Genomic DNA, 18,843 nt, shown 5'->3' with positions numbered 1-18,843 from the left:
ATCAAATCCCCCCTCATTCTTCTCTTCCGTGGACTCAACATCCCCAGTTCCCTCAGCCTCTCCTCATAACTCACGTGTTCCAGTTCCCTAATCATTTTTGTTGCCCTCCGCTAGACTCTTTCCAATTTTTCCGCATCCTTCTTGTAGTGTAGGGCCCAAAACTGGAGACAGTACTCCAGATGAGGCCTCACCAGTGTCAAATAGAGGGGAATGATCACGTCCCTCGATTTGCTGGCAGTGCCCCTACTTATACATCCCAAAATGCCTAGGTCCTTTTCTGCAGAACTGCTGCCTAGCCATTCGGTCCCTAGTCTGTAGCGGTGCATAGGATTCTTCCATCCTAAGTGCAGGACTCTGCACTTGTCCTTGTTGAACCTCATCAGATTTCTTTTGGCCCAATCCTCCAATTTGTCTAGGTCTTTCTGTATCCTATCCCTACCCTCCAGCGTATCTATCACTCCTCCCAGTTTAGTGTCATCTGCAAACTTGCTGAGAGTGCAATCCACACCATCCTCCAGATCATTTATGACAGGTTGAAGGAAATGATTCTTACCATAGCCACTTATTTAGTTACTATTTGATGATGATCTTGTTCCCTGGTAGAACAGGACACCTTCCTGACCTGCATAGCTGGTGTTTGTAAATTATGAGCTGGGAGCTCAGAGCCTGTGCATGGGAACTTTTGCATTATTCTAAATGTAAATAAATAATAACATGATCATCCCCAAGGGCAAATATGCCCTGCTCCACTGTTGTGACTCTGTTACCACTGCATCAGGGCCATCAGTTTACAAAATATCTCCATCTCTCAAGCAGCATCGTCACCTTGCCATGCCATGCTGTAACGCAAGAGATCCTTAGAGATGTTTCAGGGACACTTTTGATGTCCTGCTAGCAAAGTTATTGGATGGCCTGGTCAAAATCAGGACAGTCCCATGTGAATCCGGACCACTGACTGCCTGATTTTGGGTGGAATTCTGTGTTCCACTGAGGTCATCGTATTGGGAGAAGGTCATCGTAGAAATGGGGAATCTACTGCAAAGGGCAAAGAGAATGTGTCAAGGACTACAGGGTCTTGGGTATTGACTAGGATGTTATGTCCTTTGGAAAGGAAGAGATGCAGAAGGGCAACTCGGTGAGTTATTCAAAATCCCAAAGGGACAGAATTGAGAGAAGTGATGTGGCTGTTTGAAGTGAAGGGAAGGCCAAGAGCTCAAGGAGCTAGAGGTGAGATGCCTTTAGAGAGCATCGTTTATAGGTTACAGACATTGCCCAGCACAGCAACAGGATGAACAGCTTTTAGACAGAGTTAGCAGAGTGTTTGTAAGGCAAAAGTATTGTGGGATCCAACTGCTAAGTCCAGCTGATGGGAAAAGAAAGAGATGGGCTCTTCCTCTGGACCTTTATGTGCCCTTCATTATGTCCCACATCTGCCAAGAAGCCCCAGCTCCTGTTACCAGTGGCCTGGCTGTATTTCAGTGCTAAATTCACACACTACCTCCAGGTGTAGGCAGAAGCAGTCAGGTCCCAACCCTCTCTTGTCCCACGCCGCTCTGGGCGTTGCAAACCTGGCTTGTCTCTACCCTCTTTACACTGATGGTGTTGTTCAGAGTCATATATGTACACAAAATCTGGATCCAGTCCCAGAACAAGCAGGTAGCTGCTCCCCAGCCAGCCCTTCGCCCGCACTACTCCCTCCCCCACTGTTAACAGAGATTAGAGCATCCTGAATCCCGCAGGGATACTTAGTTCCACTTCTCTCCGTGTCTTGTTCTCGCTCGGCAGATAGATGCCAGATGTGCTTTGCCAGTCCCGAAGCACACTGCTATGAATCACACTGCCAGGGTTTGTTTGGCTTTGCAGGAAGCTGGGCACAGCTGCTGTCTTTGATGGGTGGAAGCCAAGGAAGCTGGAGAGCTTTCTTCCTCTCCTTCTCGTGTGTTGCATCTCTTCTCCTTCTCTCTCTCTCATCCACCCACCCAGAACAGCACCCACCTGCCCTTGCAATGCTCTAGACCACTCTCAACCCTGCCTAGACCCTTTTGCAGCTCGCTCCCAGCTGCAGCACAAAGGACAAGCAGAGGTGAGGGAAAGCCCTGGAGACCAGGGGTTAATAGGCATCAGGGCCTAATTGTCTCCTCAGATCCAAGCACACCCCCCCACCCATGAAGTCAGTAGGAGTTGAAGGAGGGCCCCGTTGGGTGCTGGAGAAGGTACATTAGTTCAGCACATTCTTGCTGTTCGGGGTGATAGGGAGAGCTGTCTGGTGCCTGGGCACCTCCTTGATGGAGCCCTTGCTCTTCTCTTTAGTTCCCTGTTCCAGATTAGGACTCTCCACACCTGAGCTTTGAGGGACACTCACTATGTCTGCCCAGCATCTAATACGGATCTCCCGCCCCGGTAGGATTTTCGGATGTCTAGGCACCAAGCAGCTCACATACAGAACATGTGCACACAGACATGGGGAGCTGCTGGGTGTGGAGGTCTTTTGAAAATCTGGCCTCATATTTTCAGAGCGCAGCAATGGCAAGAAAAGCTCTCTGCCTTTCTTTTCAATCAAGAAGTTTCATTTGAAGATTTCTCCCTGGGTATATTGGGCTGTTTCGCCCCATGCTGTGTTATTCGATAGAAACTTTCCTTGAAAAGAAAGACACTTCACTTGATTCACTCGTTAGTGGAGATTGTCCCGCTTCCAAGGACATGAGCCCATTGCCTAATATCAGCCTGCAGCTCATCTCTGCTGTTTGATCCAGGAGCTTTTGGAGGAACTATACTGCACGTTGCTGCAGGAGTGGAATTGATCTTAAATAGGTCTTTTAAATCATTGCTGTCATATGCTAGTCCCAGGCCTGGAACAATTCATGGCGTCACAGCACCACCTAGTGGTCTTTTTGCTGTAGGTTGTTTTAGCCCTTGAATATATTAGGTATAGGTGTACTTGGTTAATAGCAAGCAGAGACGTTTCAGAGTATCTCGAGCTACTTTGATATCGTAGGAACTCTCCAAAACACTGCGTTAAGAAACTATTCTGCTTCCCTCACCAAAGCGGACTGATATAAATTAAAGTGATATCAGTCAGCAATTTTAATCATGATTTAAATCAACAAGCAGGAACCCTTGATTTAAATCAGCAATTTTAATCTTGTTTTGCATTTATACTTTTTAGTTGGTAACCATTAAAAGGTATTTATTCACAGTGAAATACACCCTTTTCATCAAATGCGGTATTACTCTTTGTTAATCAGGAGAATACACTATGTCTATACACATTTATTCATTCAGATTCGTATTTTTTACCTATTTTTATGTTGGAAAATGGTGAATGGCACATTGCTTATTTACTTCACAAATTTTTTACTTTATATTTGTGTCAAGACTCATTTGGCTGGAAATTAGATTTCAATTAAAAATGCACAAAACCAGCATTTTAAATTAGTTTGTTATTGGTTAAGTAAACCTACCTTAAGTGTGCTGGATACATAAGAGAAAAGTAATCATCAAAATATATTTTGTATTTAAAACCAAGTGAAGTATTAGGAAGGAAGTATTATCTGTTGTTAGTGAATTGAATTGATGTGGTTCTGTCTGAGTGCCGGTCCCTATATGTATTCCACCCGTGTATTCCACCACATGTGCCTGAGACTGGAAAATCATGCAAGTAATGTCTGTCAGTCCATGCCTCTGCCCTGAAGTTCCTCGTGGTCAGCACTGAGGGGATAATGAGAGATGTGACCGACTGTCTCCCTAGTTCTTTCTTACCACCACATGGCTTGATTCGAAATCCTCTGTGTCTGTAGATATCTTTGCACTGTCTCTCTTATCTGTAAACATAATTGTATATAGTTCTTAGTGTTTTAGTAGTCTCTTTATAGTTAGTGTAGAGACCCTCTCTGTTTTCCCCCCTCAGTGGGACTGTGCCCAGAAGGACTGTGCCCAGAGTTCTGGGTTTAAGAACGGTTTCTCCTGTCCTCCCTCAGTCTCGGTCAGTGGCGACCACCAGCACTGTCTTTACTGCTCTGAGGAGGCTCATATCTCCTCCATGTGCAATATCTGCTTCTCCTTCCCTCCCCGGACCCGAGGGGTACAACAGCTCTGTCTGAGGAAGTACCTGATGGACAAAGGTATGAGACCCCAGTCATATGCAGCCAGTCGACAGCGCTCCTCCGAGCACTAGCTTCGGAGCAGAGGCCAGATCTAATAAAGCCAAAGACCCATTGTCTCGGGTTCTTATGAGAGTAGGAGACACTCTCACAGACACAAGAACAGATCCCCTTCCAGATCTGCTCCCAAGAGAAAGAATCCCTCCCGACTCCTTCCAAATCAGGTGAGTCCTAATACTCCAGTCCTAAAAACTTAGGCCCACACAAGCCTCCCAGTCACAAGGGTAAGGCACTCAGGAGCAAGGAGCCAAAGGTACCAACTCCGGTACCAGCTAGTAAACTGAAGAATCAGCATCTGCCAGCACTGACAAAGAGCTCCAGGCAGAACTCTTCTCTTTTAGCGGTACCAGCCCGATCCTGTAAGTACCCACCAACCACTAAGCCCATGGATACACCAGATCCAACAATACCTATTACCAGGACCCTCACACTTAAGGGTGGATTGAGACTTATACCTCCCTGGGGGATATCTTCACCCACAATCTCCTCTGCTTTTGGGTCCAGTCCTTCTGAGCGATGTTTCAACACCAGAAGTGGAATCCACCTTAGGGAGAAAGAGCTGCTTCCCTACTCCATCCACAAGCAAGCAGTGACAGTACTGCTGTGGAACCAGATTCTACCTTTTCCTCAATCTGATGTCCAGGATGAATCATTGCCTCCATGAACAAAGGTTAGCCTGGACAGGGCTTCCAGACTGTTCTGGACCCGTCCTCCAACCAGACAAAACTACCCTTCCAGAGACCATTGGTACCTGATGCCTTGGAGTCCCCTCAACCAGCCTTCAAAATATGCTGACCGTGTTGGGGTCCATGGGATATGCATGGCACCCTGGATCTGTGTGAGAGTCTCACAGGCCCTCTTCCCCCAGACAACAGGCTCTGCCAAAGTATACAGAGGAGAAAGATCTCGAGACCCAGATCTCCTGGTACCAGCGTTACTGATGTATGTATCATCATCCTCCCACAATGTGGCAATTGCCCCATCTTCACCATTCCCACCTGATGACCAGAGACAATACAAGAACTCTTGCAGATGGTGACATCTGAACTTCAGATCCCATTTGAGGAAGTTAATGGCATGCAGCATACACTCTGGGTCCACTGGGCTGTAGGATGTCCAAATCAGGTAGCTCTGCCAGGCTATTATGGCACATGCTTGCGTCATGCATCCCTATCCCCCAAATAGCTGAAAGATGATACTTTGTCCCTGCAAAAGGGGCAGAATTTTTGTTCACCCATCCTGCCCCCAACTTCCTAGTAGCACAAGCAGTTATAGAAAAATCTGGGCCACAACACTCCAAGACCACCCCTGCAAACAAGGGCACTAAATACCTTGATCTTCTGGGGAGGAAGGCGGTCACATCTACCAGCTTCCAGTTTAGAATCATTAACTTCCAGGCCCTGTTAGCCAAGTATGATTTTATGAACTACTTCATATTCTTGGAGTTTAAAGATAAACTTCTTCAGGAGGAAAGGGCCCAATTCCCAAACCTTTGTTGACGAGGGTAGACTCATGGCAATAACTTGATTCCATGCTGTGGTTGACATGGCCGATACCACATCTAGAGCAACCACAGTATTATTGTGGCATGAATCATGGCTTCTCTCTTCAGGGTTCGAGGTTCAGAACAACATGGAGGATTTGCCCTTTGATCCAGCTAATTGCTTTATTGAAAAGACAGTCAAGTATTTGCACTAGTTATGACTCCAGGACAACCCTCCACTCCATAGGCATTTATACTATGCCCCCAAGGGAGGAACATCATAAACAGGTGTATATACAATGCCTTTTCTACAGCCTTTCTACCACCAGTGACCATATGAACCACCACGTAATTATCAGATGTTGCAAAGAGGTATGAAGCTCCATCCACCTCAACGTCAGCCACCCAACCTCATCCACCAGCTAAAGGTCACTTTTGACAGGACGTTCAAGAGTTGCAAGCCATCATTGACACCATCCTCATCTGTTTCCCAAACCTTTGGTGGCTGCCTGGTGTACATTTGTAAGGTGCCAGCTTGGAGTTGCATCCATCCCTTCACGAAGCATGACACTTTAGTCCAAGCCTCTTCTGAAGATGCAGCCTTGGGAACGGCAGTATTACAGTAATCTATATTGCCTGCATCCTTGCACCCCCGATGACGACTGCTTACCAGTCACTCACATTTGGAGTACACATCGGTACCAGCTCGCAAAGAAGAAAGTTACTTACCTGTAACTGGACATTCTTCAAGATGTGTGGTCCCTGTCTGTATTCCACTACCCTCCCTCTTTCCCTTCTGCTTTAGATCATGACTGGACTAATGATTGAGAAGGAACTGGTCTGCAAGATTTTTAGAATTAGTAGATCTCATCCTCTTGTACTTTGTTTTTAGCTATTGATTGGATATAGAAAACAAACTTTACTGATTTTTCAAATGCCAGTCAGTTTCTCAACTTTGACTGAATTAGTCATTGAACTGAACCAACTGAATAAGTAGAAATGAAGAAAATATTCTCTCTTCAGCTGCAGAAGAGGCTACTGCTGTCAAAAGCTGATTTTATTTAAATAATAAAATCATATTTTAAATTTAAAAAATGATTTAAAGTAAAAAAAAATCAGATATTTATATATTTATTTTTAATAAGTGATTTTTATCCACCTTTCCAACAAGTGTCACAGGTAGATTTCTGAGAGAGAACAAGGAGAGAGGCTTTTGGGGAGGAAAATAAGATGGTTTTTATAACTATTACAGTGCTCCTTTTTGGCTATTAACATTTTATGCAAGTCCTGTTTTTATTAAATACTGAATAATTAGGCTTGGCACAATTAGATTTTTTTCAGTAAATGTTGATTTCACCGTATAAACACAAACCGATGAAAGAACATCTCCATCAATGATGATCGACCATTACGGATAGGCAAAGTAACTACTTACTAGAGTTTGATTGAAAGATAGTTACTTGGCATATTTTGACATTTGATGTTGACAGTTTGTGTTTTTAACAGTTGTAAAGGTTTAACTTTTTGAATCGCAACATCTGTCATTAAATAACTATTATTTAACACCCCCCCATAATTGCTTGCAACTGTGAACATTTAAATTAATACAAATAGAAAAAAATGCTTAAAACTCATAATTTTGTGCAACTGTGAAAAACTGAAATAGATAAAAATAAAAAAAAATTGACCATGGGCTCTCCAGGCTAGAAGGCAAAGGTATAATGAGATCCAGTGGCTGGAAGTTCAGGCTGGAAGAATTCATGCTGAAAAGTTGGTGCCCATTTTTTTACAATGAGGGTCATTAGCCACTAGAACAGCTTAGCAAGGATTGTGGTGGATTTTTCCATCACTGGAAATCTGTTAATCCAGGTTGGATTCCCCCCACACACACACATGCTCCCCCTCCAAAAAAAGACATGCTCTGGTTCAAACATGAATTAATTCTGGGAAGTCTGTTATCTACTCTGACCTCCTGTAGGATCACAGTGGTCCCCTCTGGCTGTAGCATCTTTGAAACTATGAATCCTGCCAAGCCAATTAATAATAATGGTTTGTGGTGTGTTCCACTCCTAGATTCCAAAGGGCTTTACAAAGGTTGGTCAGTGTCATTATCCCCCATGTTACAGATGGGGGAACTGAGGTACAGAGAGGTTCATGCCAGAATTTCCAAAGGAGGGGTCGTGATCCTAAGTTCCCTTTCTTTAAATTCAGTGGGCTTTGGATCAAGTCTTCCTAGTTGTCTTACATAAAAGCCTAAAGTGAAATGCATGATGTGGAGACTCTGTGCTACACTGCCCTCTAGTGGGTGGAATGAGAACTGATTAAATGCTCGCTTTGAATTAATAGTGCTCCCCCCCTCAAAAAAAGTGTTAATGTTTTAAGTTGAAAAAAATCTATTCTTTTCACTCCATTCTTACCCACAGAGGGCTAAAAGGATTTCCCTCAAACCTAACAAAAATTACTCCTGGGCTTGAGATCAAGCATGGAACGTTTCATCCCAAAAGGAGGATTTTTAAGGAAGGTCTTGGGATGTGAAAGTAGGTCCAAATGGAAGCCAGAATAAACCTTAACTCTCACTATGCCCCCCGCCTCACCCCAGGAGAAAGGCTCCCAACAGTGGAGATTTTAATCACTGCAGATGGAATTCAGTCCACTTGCAGATAGCCTGGGGACTCAGGCTCTGCCTGTGAGCAGAGAGCAGCCAGGGAAGCAAACCCCAAGCCAGAGGCCAGGATGTGGGGAAATGGAAGCACAGAGACTTTTAGGTCACTTGCCAGTGACAGTGCAGGGAAAGGAACTCTGAGGTCATGATGCCAGGTCCCCTGCTCTAATCACCAGTCAGTATCTGTGGCCAGCCAGGGGCAATGGGGCATAGGATGGTGGGGCCATCCAGCCCAGTGCAAGGGCACTGTATACTAACTGGCAGTTGCCAGATGCACACTGGCCTGCCCAGCCCTGTGCTGCCAGTGTGCCGCTTCCCCTTGGGGGTGGGCCCATACTGTGCCCCCCCACTCCTGCCCAGCACCCCCACACACAGCCACAACGCTAATTCCCAATGCACTTCCCCACAGCCCACCACCACAACTACACAGAACCCCACTCAGACCCCCCACTGCTCAGCATCCCAACACACAGACCTCCCCCACTGCCCCCCAAGAGACTCCCCACTGGCCAACAGCCCCATACACACCTTCAGAGACCCACTCCCTCACACCCTGGCCACACTCACCGGCCCTGCTGGAATGTGACGACGTCTGCCAGGCTGAGCTGGCAGTGCGGCCAGGACCGGTCCAGTGCCAGGCTGGGGAATCACTCCGGCCTCTCGGGAATGGCGTGATTAGCCAGGTCAGGGTCTGGTCCCGCCCTGGACAGACTCCCTCAGGACCCACTTGCCTGGAGATACGATGACCATACGTCCCCGTTTGGCCAGGACAGTTCCCTTTTTAAGCTCTGTCCTGGCCATCCTGACACTTTTGACAAAAAAGGGCATTTAGTTGGCAGTTGATCAGTTGGCAAGAGCAAATGAACAAATGGCCAGTTTACCAAAAAAGTCTGGTGCGCCCCCCTAGCAGGACATGGCAGAACGTGTGTCGGGGGGCAAGGTGAGGTGTCAGGCAGCCGGGCTTGGGGGGTCAGCCCTAGCTGCAGGTAGAATAGAGCTTGGGGCGGGAGTTAGGGGCCAGCCCCTGGCAGTGGTGTGGGGAGCTGTGGCGAGGGAGGGGTCAGCCCCTGTCCTGACACCAGCATGAGGAGCTCGGGGGTGGGGGGGGTCAGCCCCTGGCTGCGGCGTGGGGAGCTGTGGGGGAGGGGTCAGCCCCAGTGGCGAATTTAGAGTTAGTGGGGACCTGTGCTCAGCTTCATCTCCAAGCTTCTGCCCCCACAGCTGCCCGGCCCTGGGGCCCCCTGCCGTTGCGGGGCCCCATGCCAGGGCACCTGCGCTTTACTGTAAATCCGCCTCTGGCCAGCCCCAGCCCCTGGCCACGACATGGGGAGCTCAGGGAGGGTCATCCCCTGGTAGTGCGGAGCTGGGGGCGGGTAGCAGCCCCACCCAGGTAGCCCGGGGCTCCAGCTCTCTCAACCCCAGCTGCGGCCCAAGCAGAGGGGGCGGGCTGGCTTGGGCCCCTTTGGAGCCTGGGCCCAGCACCATGGCGCCATTATAAACCCGGTACTGGTCAGTATTTCCCGATTACCAAGTGAAGTGTGGCCTTCTGTGGTACTGGAAGAGCCAGGGGCTGTAGAGGGAGAACAGGTGAGGGCATTATGGGTTGGCCTGATTTCCGCTCCCCCCTCTTTCTCTCATTTCACAGGCAATTCCCCCTCTGATGAGTCTGAGGAGCGAGAGCGGGACCCCAAAGTTCTCACCTTCCCCGAATACGTCGCCAGCCTGTCCGAGTCGGGCACCAAGCGGATGGCAGCTGGGGTCCGCATGGAGTGCCAGAGCAGAGGCCGCTGCCCTTCCTCATGCCCGCTCTGCCATGTGACTTCGAGCCCGGACGTGCCGGCCGAGCCAATTCTGCTGGAGGTCACCAAAGCAGCGCCCATCTATGAGCTGGTCACCCACAACCAAACCCAGAGGGTGAGGAGCCGGTTGCTGAGAGAGGGGTAGAATATGGCAGGCTGGTGATTGGCTGAGCTGAGGTTATTAGCAGTGAATGGCTTTGGCGGGCCTGGAATGACAGCCAGCCCTCACGTGGTATGGCCGGCTGGCAGTACAGCCACTTGCCCACTGGCCTTTCCACCTCTTCTTCCTGAGCCAGCCTGGTGTTTGCCACGTGGCGCACGTGGCGAGTGGTGAGGAACAGCCAGAGAGCGTCCCAGAGACAGGCATCTCCCTCTGCAGGGCTGGGTGAGGTCACCATAGTGACCAGGCACTTGGCACGCTGCCATCTAGCTTATCAGGTCAGAGCACCAGCCACCATTCAGCATGCGCGGGAGTAAACAGACCCAGGCCTGGCTCAGCAATTGCCACTTGAAACCAGTTGCAGATGGGTGAAGGCTGAACACGTCTGCCCCGCCCCGTGAACGGCCCCCATCCTCTTTGACGTCTCTCTGTGTCCCCTCTTCGCTAGGAGGTCTCCAAGCTCCCAGCTGTGGCAGTGCACTCAGGGCTGTGTGGGGAGAGGCATGCACAGAAAGTTACAGGTTTTCAGATGCCAGTGGCACAGCGGATGATGAGGGTTCACCCAGTGGCACAGCGGGTGATGAGCATTCATGCTTGCCGCGCCTTAACCCTCCTTCTCTATCTCAGCTGTTGCAGGAGGCCACCATGAGCACCCTGTGGTGTTCCGGGAGTGGGGATGTCATCGAAGACTGGTGCCGGTGCGACTCGAGTGCTTTTGGTGCCGACGGGCTCCCGGCCTGCGCGCCCCTCCCACACCCAGTGTACGTCTCTCCCACGCTGATTTTGCCTCTCCTTCGCAGAGATTATTTCTCTTGAAGGGAACTTTGGTGCTGGTGCAAGGTGCCGGAGCCAGCGGCCCAGAACCAGCGTGAAGCTGGAAGTTGGGGTGGCAGCAGCAGCTCGAGCTTCCCCCGCTCCACCCTGTGGAAGGTCTTGATCCCTGATCCCGACGGGTGACCTCCTGGCATGGCGGGGGAGTTGAGTATGGCAGAAAGGTTTCAGCAGCACTCACTTAAAAACAGCTGCCTTCCTCAGGCAGGGCTGGGCGGTCTCAGAAATCAGCGGGATGTCTGCACAAAGGAAAACTACACCAGGCTTGACTGGTGCTGCAGTTTTCCTACTTTAAACTAGTGTTTGGGGGGGACGGGACCCCAGTGCGGGAGCAACTTAGGCGCAAGATGGGCTGGATGAGGAGGGGAAGCAGCTGGCTTTGTGCTCTGTACACTGGCTAATCTGGGCTGCAGGCAGCCATGCAAGGCTGTCACCAATCACCTTTGCCCCCTACCCTACAGATCATGTCTTCACAGCCCTGCCTCCTGGGAGGCACAGGGCATAACCCAGCCTGTGACGTGTGGCTGCAGAGGACAGTGAGTCTCCAGTAGCTCAGAGGGAGCAACAGGTGGAGCCCGCCCCACACTGAAGAGGGTTGGGAAGAAAAGAATGGTGCCATTAGAGCGGGCAGGAGCTGCCTATTCACAGGGCCTGACCCACCCTGGTTTTCCCTCTTCCTCAGGCTGCAGCTCTCCACCGTGCACGAGCCCAGCAGCACCTTGGTGGTGATGGAATGGGAGCACTCAGAGCCGCCAATCGGAGTGCAGATCGTCGATTACCTCATCCGTCAGGAGAAGATCACCGACCGGATGGATCATTCCAAAGTGGAGACCGGTGAGGGCAGTGACAGAAGGTGCTGTTCCTCCAGCAGCCCGAACTGGGCTTTGCTCGGGCTCCTCCTTTGCTCTGGGGGTGGGGTGGCACCAGCAGCCGGTAGAGTTAATTTCCGGATGGATGAGGAACACCCTCATCACAGCTCTGCCTTTTGCAGCATTGGCTTGTTAGCAAAGGCTGAAATCAAGAGCAGAGCGCTTTCAGTGGGGAGGGGTGGGCCCCAATCCAGCAAAGTACTGAAGCCCTGGCTTAACTTTAAGCCCACGCTTAAATACTTGGCTGGATTGGGGTCATAACTGTCTGTTTTCACTTACTGGCGGCATTCCAAAATCTGTCTCTTCTTGGTCTGAAAGCCTGCACCCTAAATTCCTCCCCAAGTTTACTTCTGAATTCCCCGTATCTGTTTTCATCCTGAAACCCTGTGCCTCTGCTGAGGAGAGGAGACTTCATTCCCTCGACCTCAGATGTGCCTTAGCGTTCTACCTGCAGAGAACCTAATCGATCAGAAAATCACCTAGGTTATTTGTTGCCATAGTACAAATGTCACTAGGATGAGCTATCTCCTCTCGGGGAATCTCTAAATGGATTCCTTGGTGCACCGTAGTGTGCTACCCCAGTTCGCACATATCACTCCACCAGAGCACACGCTGCCTCTACAGCCTCCTTGCAGGAAGTACCATTACTGGACACATGCAGAGCGGCAGACTGGAGTTCCAGTCGGACATTCCCAAAACAGAACACACCAGTTCGGGCCTCTGCTGCGGATGCAGCCGTGGGAACTGCAGTGCTTCAACACATCTGTCTTGCCAGCATCCTTGCACCCTCCTGACAGATTACACTTGCCCACCGCCCACACGTGGGATACACATAGGGATCAGCGCTCGAAGAAGAAGTGGAGATTACTTAGCCGTAACTGGAGGTTCTTTGAAATGTGTGGTCCCTGTCTGTATTCCACTGCCTGCCCTCCTTCCTCTCTGCTTCCGATCCTACTGGATTCGTGGTAAGAAAAGGAACCTGCATTGCCTCTTATTCCCTCGGTCTGGGGGACGAGGAGAACTGTGCGGGCCAACGGACACCACTTGTTAGCATTTCCAGCCTCGGGTGCAAGGCATGCATCCCCACCCACGTGTGGAATACAGACAGGGACCACCACGCATCCGGTTATAGGCAGGTAACCTTCATTCACAATCACACCAGTCTCCATCCTCACTTCTTACGCTGGAGACTCAGTGATTGTGAGGCTATTTGTATTTCTCTGTCTGCAACAGGGACACTAAGGCTTCTCCTTCCCTGAAAAAGCTCCACAGAACTTCCACTTGCCCCCTAGCAGAGAGGTCACCAGCCTAAGAGCCTTGATCATGTGCTGCAGCTCGGGGTCAAGGCAGGACAAAAGAGCAACATAAACATTTTTCCTACCCTTCCCACCAGTGCATTTTCTCCCCTTCCATAGCTCCCAACTGGCTAATGTCACACCGGAGGCAGTGCACAATGCACCAGTCCAAATCACGAATAGCCCTGTTACAAGGTCCTTTCCTCATTGCTCCTGACCCTCCAGGAAATTTCTGATCCATCACTAGGTACTGGGCTCGCTTGGTCGGTCTTGTGACCCATTGTAGCCTCTCCTCACCCATCGTCCCCTGCTCAGGTTCTGGGGCATGGGAAGATAATTGCCTAAAATCTCCTTTTTCCCCTCTTTCCCTAGAGACTGTGCTGAGTTTGGTGGATGACATCATCTCCGGAGCCAAATCCCCCTGCGCGATGCCGGCACAAGTACCCGACAAGCTGTCCACCACCATCTCCTTGGTCATTCGCTGCCTGGAGCCTGACACCACCTACACGTGAGTGACGCTACCTCTAATTGGCTACGCCCAACCTTGTGAGAAGCACTGCCACTTCTGATTGGCTACTCCTCATCTTTTTTTGGGGGGGGAGCATGGAGAAAGGGAGCGTTCATTCTCCATCCCCTTGCATGGCAAGCACCCCCCCCCCAATTGTTTCATGCTGGATGTGCTTCTGGAACTATGCACAAATATTAAATCATCATCACCACCTTGTTGGCTAAGCTTGCCATCGTCAAGCTTGCCAAGCTTGTTGGCTAAGCTTGCATTCAGGAGTTATCGTCGGTGACACGATAACTCTTGAATGCCGCATTTGATCAAAACCAGGAAATGTTTGAGAGCTCAAGGGCCAGAACTCTATTGATTTTTGGGAAAATGGGGAAACCAAAATGGGGACAAACGGATGGAGCCCCATCAGCTGTTCAGCACAGCCACAGCTTCATGCACCTCTGCAGTTGTCTGAAGACCAAAGACCTGTTTGATGGCACCTGTTAATGTCTCCAGCCTAATGATACCCCACCTCATCTGTGCTTACCTCCCACTAGGATTTAACATGCTTACACCCTGAATGATTGCTCTCCTAGACAGAAGGAATAATGGTGGAAGGAGGGCATGCGGGAGAAGAGAGAACACAGCCCCTCGCATAGGGGAAGGGGCAGACAAAGCCCCTGGCACATGGGGGGTGGGGGAGATTGGAGTGATTAAGGATGTGGGGCATGCAGAACAGCTAGCATGGTCAGAGAAAGAATGGGGAACCCTGGTTTGGGAGGAGGTAATGAGGGGCACCCAGAGCCCCATGGTTGAGGGAGTCTCTGAAATAGATTGGGGTGGAGGGTGGCCCACAGAGAGGTTGTGAGCGGCAAGGAGCCCCTGCTGTACACCAGGAGCTGGGCCTACACAGGCTGCGAAGGGTGCATTCCCCTCATTTTTTTATCCCCCGGGGATGTCAGTGTGTGGGGGGGAGGGGGGGGGAATCTGGGCACAGCAGCATGTGGGTATCCCCCTCACCTGCCCCGGAGGGTTATTTTCCATTTGCAGTCGTGACCCAGCTGCTGATGGCAACGCTGTGCTCCGTAGATTCAGAGATGGGAAGCCCAGCAGCAGCCACACCGAGCATGTGTGACAGTGCTGGAAAGATCCTGAACTCCCGCCCTTCTTACACCTGCTTGGTGGTCTTGTCCAGCCTCACCTTCTGCCAGGCCTACAGTATGACTCTCACTGGCCGCCTGAACTGATGCCTGACTTACCTACAGCTCCACTCCCAGAGCCGGAGGGGCAGGGGGGCAGGCGGGCGTGCTGCCCTGGCTGCAGTGGAGGAGGCTCATGATGCGGTTGCACCAAGGCGGCTGCTGTTCTGTTCCTTCCTTATCACCTTCTCCAAGGCTGGGCCCAGGGTGGAGTTTACGCACAGTGAGCACCTCAGATGGCATCAGGATGGAGACGGCGGGCTCTTCATCTGTTAGCTGGCTCTTCCCTGCTGCTGGCCAGGGCTCTGCTCCGCATCATGCGCCAGGGCTCTTGTGAATTGGCAGGGCTGTCAGTGCCCCAAGTGCCAGCCCCAGCAGAGAGCTGCCTGCACTAGGTTGAGGTCACTGTGCTGTAAAGGGGATGCCAAGCCTCTTGTATTGAGTTCTCACCTCCCACTGGGTCTGCACGGAAAAGCAGCGCAGGCCAGTTTGGGGCACCTGTGTCAAGCAGAGAGAAGTGACATGCATGGTAGGACAGCCCCATATCTCCTAGGTAGTTAGTTGCATATGTTCCTCCTGATGGGGGTCTGCCGTGTGCACCTGTGTGTGTAAGCTCTGGATTCCCCAGTCTGTCTGCTGTCTCTGTGCTGTGATAACATCTCCCCTGTCCCCCAGGTTCACGCTTTGGGGAGTTGATAACACAGGGAGACGCTCCAGGTCAAGTGATGTGACGGTCAAGACCCCCTGCCCAGTGGTAGATGACGTGAAGGCTCAAGGTAACAATGGGGGTGCTTAAGGTGGGGTGCTGCCTTCTCCCCGGCAAAGCCCTTGTCTGACATGCTGGACTTCACTGTAGTGGATTGTCAGAGCATGGTTAAGCAGAACATAGAGCAGGTGAACCCCCATTCTTTTTTTGTTGGGCTAGTTGAAGAGATACGCCCAAGCCAAACCTTAAGCATGAACGGCCCTGAAATTGGGTGGAATCCAGACCCCAGTTGCTTTTGGCATCTCTAACAGGCACACCTGAATCTCCAGAACTGAACACTCTCATAAACACTGGTGGTGTTTGGATCTGGGGCGAAGCTTCCCAGATCCAGCCCATCCCCAGTTATCTGTCTGGTTCAGGCTGCAAGACCCTTGGGGTAGGAACTTTGGCCCAGATCCTCAATGGGAACTAGGCACCTAAACATCTCTGAGCTTCTGGGCCTTTGTCGTCATCTTTGTCCATACCTACCTACAGCACTGCATTAATAAATAATGGCAATAAAGCGTGACGAGAACGAAGCACCATCTTGGGGCTCCATGCGTCAGATCTCAAGGGTTAAGGGGACTTTGGAAGCTCTTGATGGAATTATTGCCAGAGGATGCATGGCTGTTTCTCTGTTGATTATACTGGAACAGAACCTTGTTAGAGGCAGTGGGAATCAGGTCAATACAACTAGATTGTGCAGGTGGAATGAGTGTGTTTGTTTAAAAGTAACATCTCATTCCACTTGGGTGGGAGGTAATAGGAAGCATTGTTCTGAGTGTGGGTTGGGGTGACTGGTGATGGGGTGACAGCCCTACTCTTCTGAATAAACTAGTTAAGATCCCATTCAGCAGTAATCAAGTGGTTCCCACATGATGGCTGTCAGTTAGGTGGCCTCTCCCAGGCATCAGATCGTGGTCTTGTTCCCATTATTACAGCAATAATTTGCTGTCCCAATAGACAGCATCTTCCATTTGCGGTTCTCAGAGCATGGTCTCTCTCCCAAAAACCGAGCACCAGAGCCAGCAGTAATTGGAAGCCTGATTCACTAGAGCAGGGGTGGGCAAACTTTTTGGGCCGAGGGCCACATCTGGGTGGGGAAATTGTATGCAGGGCCAGGGCAGGGGGTTGGGGTGTGGGAGGAAGTGTGGGGTGTGGGAGGGGGTGCGGTGTTCAGGAATGGGCTCGGGGCAAGGGATTGGTGCAGAGGAGGGGTGCGGGGTGTATGAGGGGGCTCAGGGAAGGGGGTTGGGGTGCAGAAAGGGTGTGGCAGGGAGCTCAGAGCAGGAGGTTGGGGTGCACGGGGGTGCGGGGTGCAGCAGAAGGCTCAGGGCAGGGAGCTGGGGTGCAGGAGGGGTGCAAGGTGCAGGCAGGGAATTGGAGGGTGGGGTGCAGGAGGAGTTCGGGCTCTGACCCGGCGCCACTTACCTAAAGCGGCTCCAGGGTGGTAGCGGCGCGCACTGGGGCCAGGGCAGGCTCCCTGCATCCCTGGTCCCATGCCACCCCCCTCCGGGAAGCAGCCAAAACCATGTCCTTGCGTGGCTCCTGGGGGAGGTGGGGCACAAGGCTCTGTGTGCTGCCCTTGCCACGCCTCCAGGTACCTCCCCCGAAGCTCCCATTGGCCACGGTTCCCCATTCCCAGCCAATGGGAGCTGCGGGGGGTTGTGCCTGGAGGCAAGGGGAATGCACGGAGCTCTCTGCCCCCAGGGATGTGGTGCCAGCCATTTCTCAGAGCGCTGCGGGGCCTGTGGCACCATGGGGGGCAATCCCGCAGACCGGATCCAAACCCCTTATGCGCTGGATCCGGCCCACGGGCCGTAGTTTGCCCACCCCTGCACTAGAAAGACCAGGGTGTGAACAATTGCAGGAACTGTGGCTGGAGTCCCTCCAGGTTAGGATTGAGGCCAGTGGGAGGGTGAGTGGATGGAAACTTGCCTTCCCATTGGTTGTTCTGGCAGATGGTGAAGTGTTAGAAAAGTCCCCAAAGGGTTGGACATGTCTATGGCTAGTACAGAAAAATACAGAGTCCATGAGCTTTGACAGGAATAGAAACCCTCCTGTTTCAGGGCATAAGCCAGCCTGAGTGATGGGGGTTAGGAGGCATTTTCACCTGGGCGCAGGTTATCTCATAACTGCCTGTTGTAGGGTTCCTTGCACCTTCCTCTACAGCAGCTGGTATTGGCCACTGTCAGAGGCATGCCACTGGACTAGAGGGACCAGTCTGGGAAATCCTGTGTATTCCACTGTCCCTCCTTTTAGAATATGTCCTGGTGACAGAGTAAATTCCAGGACACCTGGGGGGAAATCCTGGCCTTATTGAAGTCAGTAAGAGTTTGCTCTGGACTCCAGTGGGTCCAGAATTTTGCCCCAGGGCTCTTTACTTGATATCTGACCTGGTTTGAGGCTACATTTCCTTTCTCTCTGACAAACGCACTTATAGCCCTCTCTGTCATCCTACCCAGAAATAGCAGACAAGATCTACAATCTCTTCAATGGCTACACCAGCGGCAAGGAGCAGCAGACAGCCTATAACACTCTGCTGGACCTGGGCTCGCCCAGCCTGCACCGGGTCCTCTTCCACTACAACCAGCACTATGAGAACTTCGGGGAGTTCACTTGGCGGTGTGAAGATGAATTAGGACCCAGGTAAGCCTAATAGCCATGCCTGCTAGCGTAGCAGCTCTGCCTGACCAACACACCCCTGAGACTTAGCTACCGTTAGAAAGGTTAGATATGGCAGATTGTATTACTGTGGCACATATAGGCCAAAAATGAGATCCAGGCCTCACTGCAGTTACAAACTGCACTGCTGCTGTGCCCTGGGGAGGACTCGGGCACATGGCATCTGTACTGCCACAACTTCCCAGGAAGGACAGCTTCAGACTGGGTCTTGGGCTGGATAGGATGTGGTTGTAAAAGATAAAGAAACAGAGGGTGAGGTCCACTATCCCAGCCCTCCCTGGCCAACTCGACCCTTGTTGATGTGACTTCCTGAGACTGGAGAAGAAGGAAGATCAATAAAAAACCCATGAGAAGAGGGGCTTTTAGGCACCATAGAGTCCAATCCTTGAGTCTACTGAGTTCAGGAGATTACATTTGGGTGAATGATTCTCCGAGAAAGGGGACAGTGCAGGGATGGAC

The 18,843-nt window shown here is 51.0% G+C and overlaps 1 protein-coding gene across 1 annotated transcript in view; it reads left to right on the top strand.

The window, feature by feature from the left end:
- The window catches only part of ASTN1 (astrotactin 1), a 177,039-nt gene extending 158,687 nt beyond the window's left edge, over positions 1–18,352 (top strand). The window contains exons 17-22 of the mRNA XM_077824003.1: positions 9,951–10,219; positions 10,892–11,025; positions 11,778–11,929; positions 13,632–13,767; positions 15,630–15,730; positions 18,165–18,352. Of these exons, the coding sequence (XP_077680129.1) occupies positions 9,951–10,219; positions 10,892–11,025; positions 11,778–11,929; positions 13,632–13,767; positions 15,630–15,730; positions 18,165–18,352 (980 nt within the window). The remainder of the gene's footprint in view (positions 1–9,950; positions 10,220–10,891; positions 11,026–11,777; positions 11,930–13,631; positions 13,768–15,629; positions 15,731–18,164) is intronic.
- Positions 18,353–18,843: the final 491 nt, after the last annotated feature.

This window comes from Eretmochelys imbricata, chromosome 8 (genome assembly GCF_965152235.1).
Source record: "Eretmochelys imbricata isolate rEreImb1 chromosome 8, rEreImb1.hap1, whole genome shotgun sequence".
NCBI classification, from domain to species: domain Eukaryota; kingdom Metazoa; phylum Chordata; order Testudines; family Cheloniidae; genus Eretmochelys; species Eretmochelys imbricata.
Note: the sequence above shows the minus strand (reverse complement) of the source record. Positions and strands in the feature narration are given on the sequence as shown.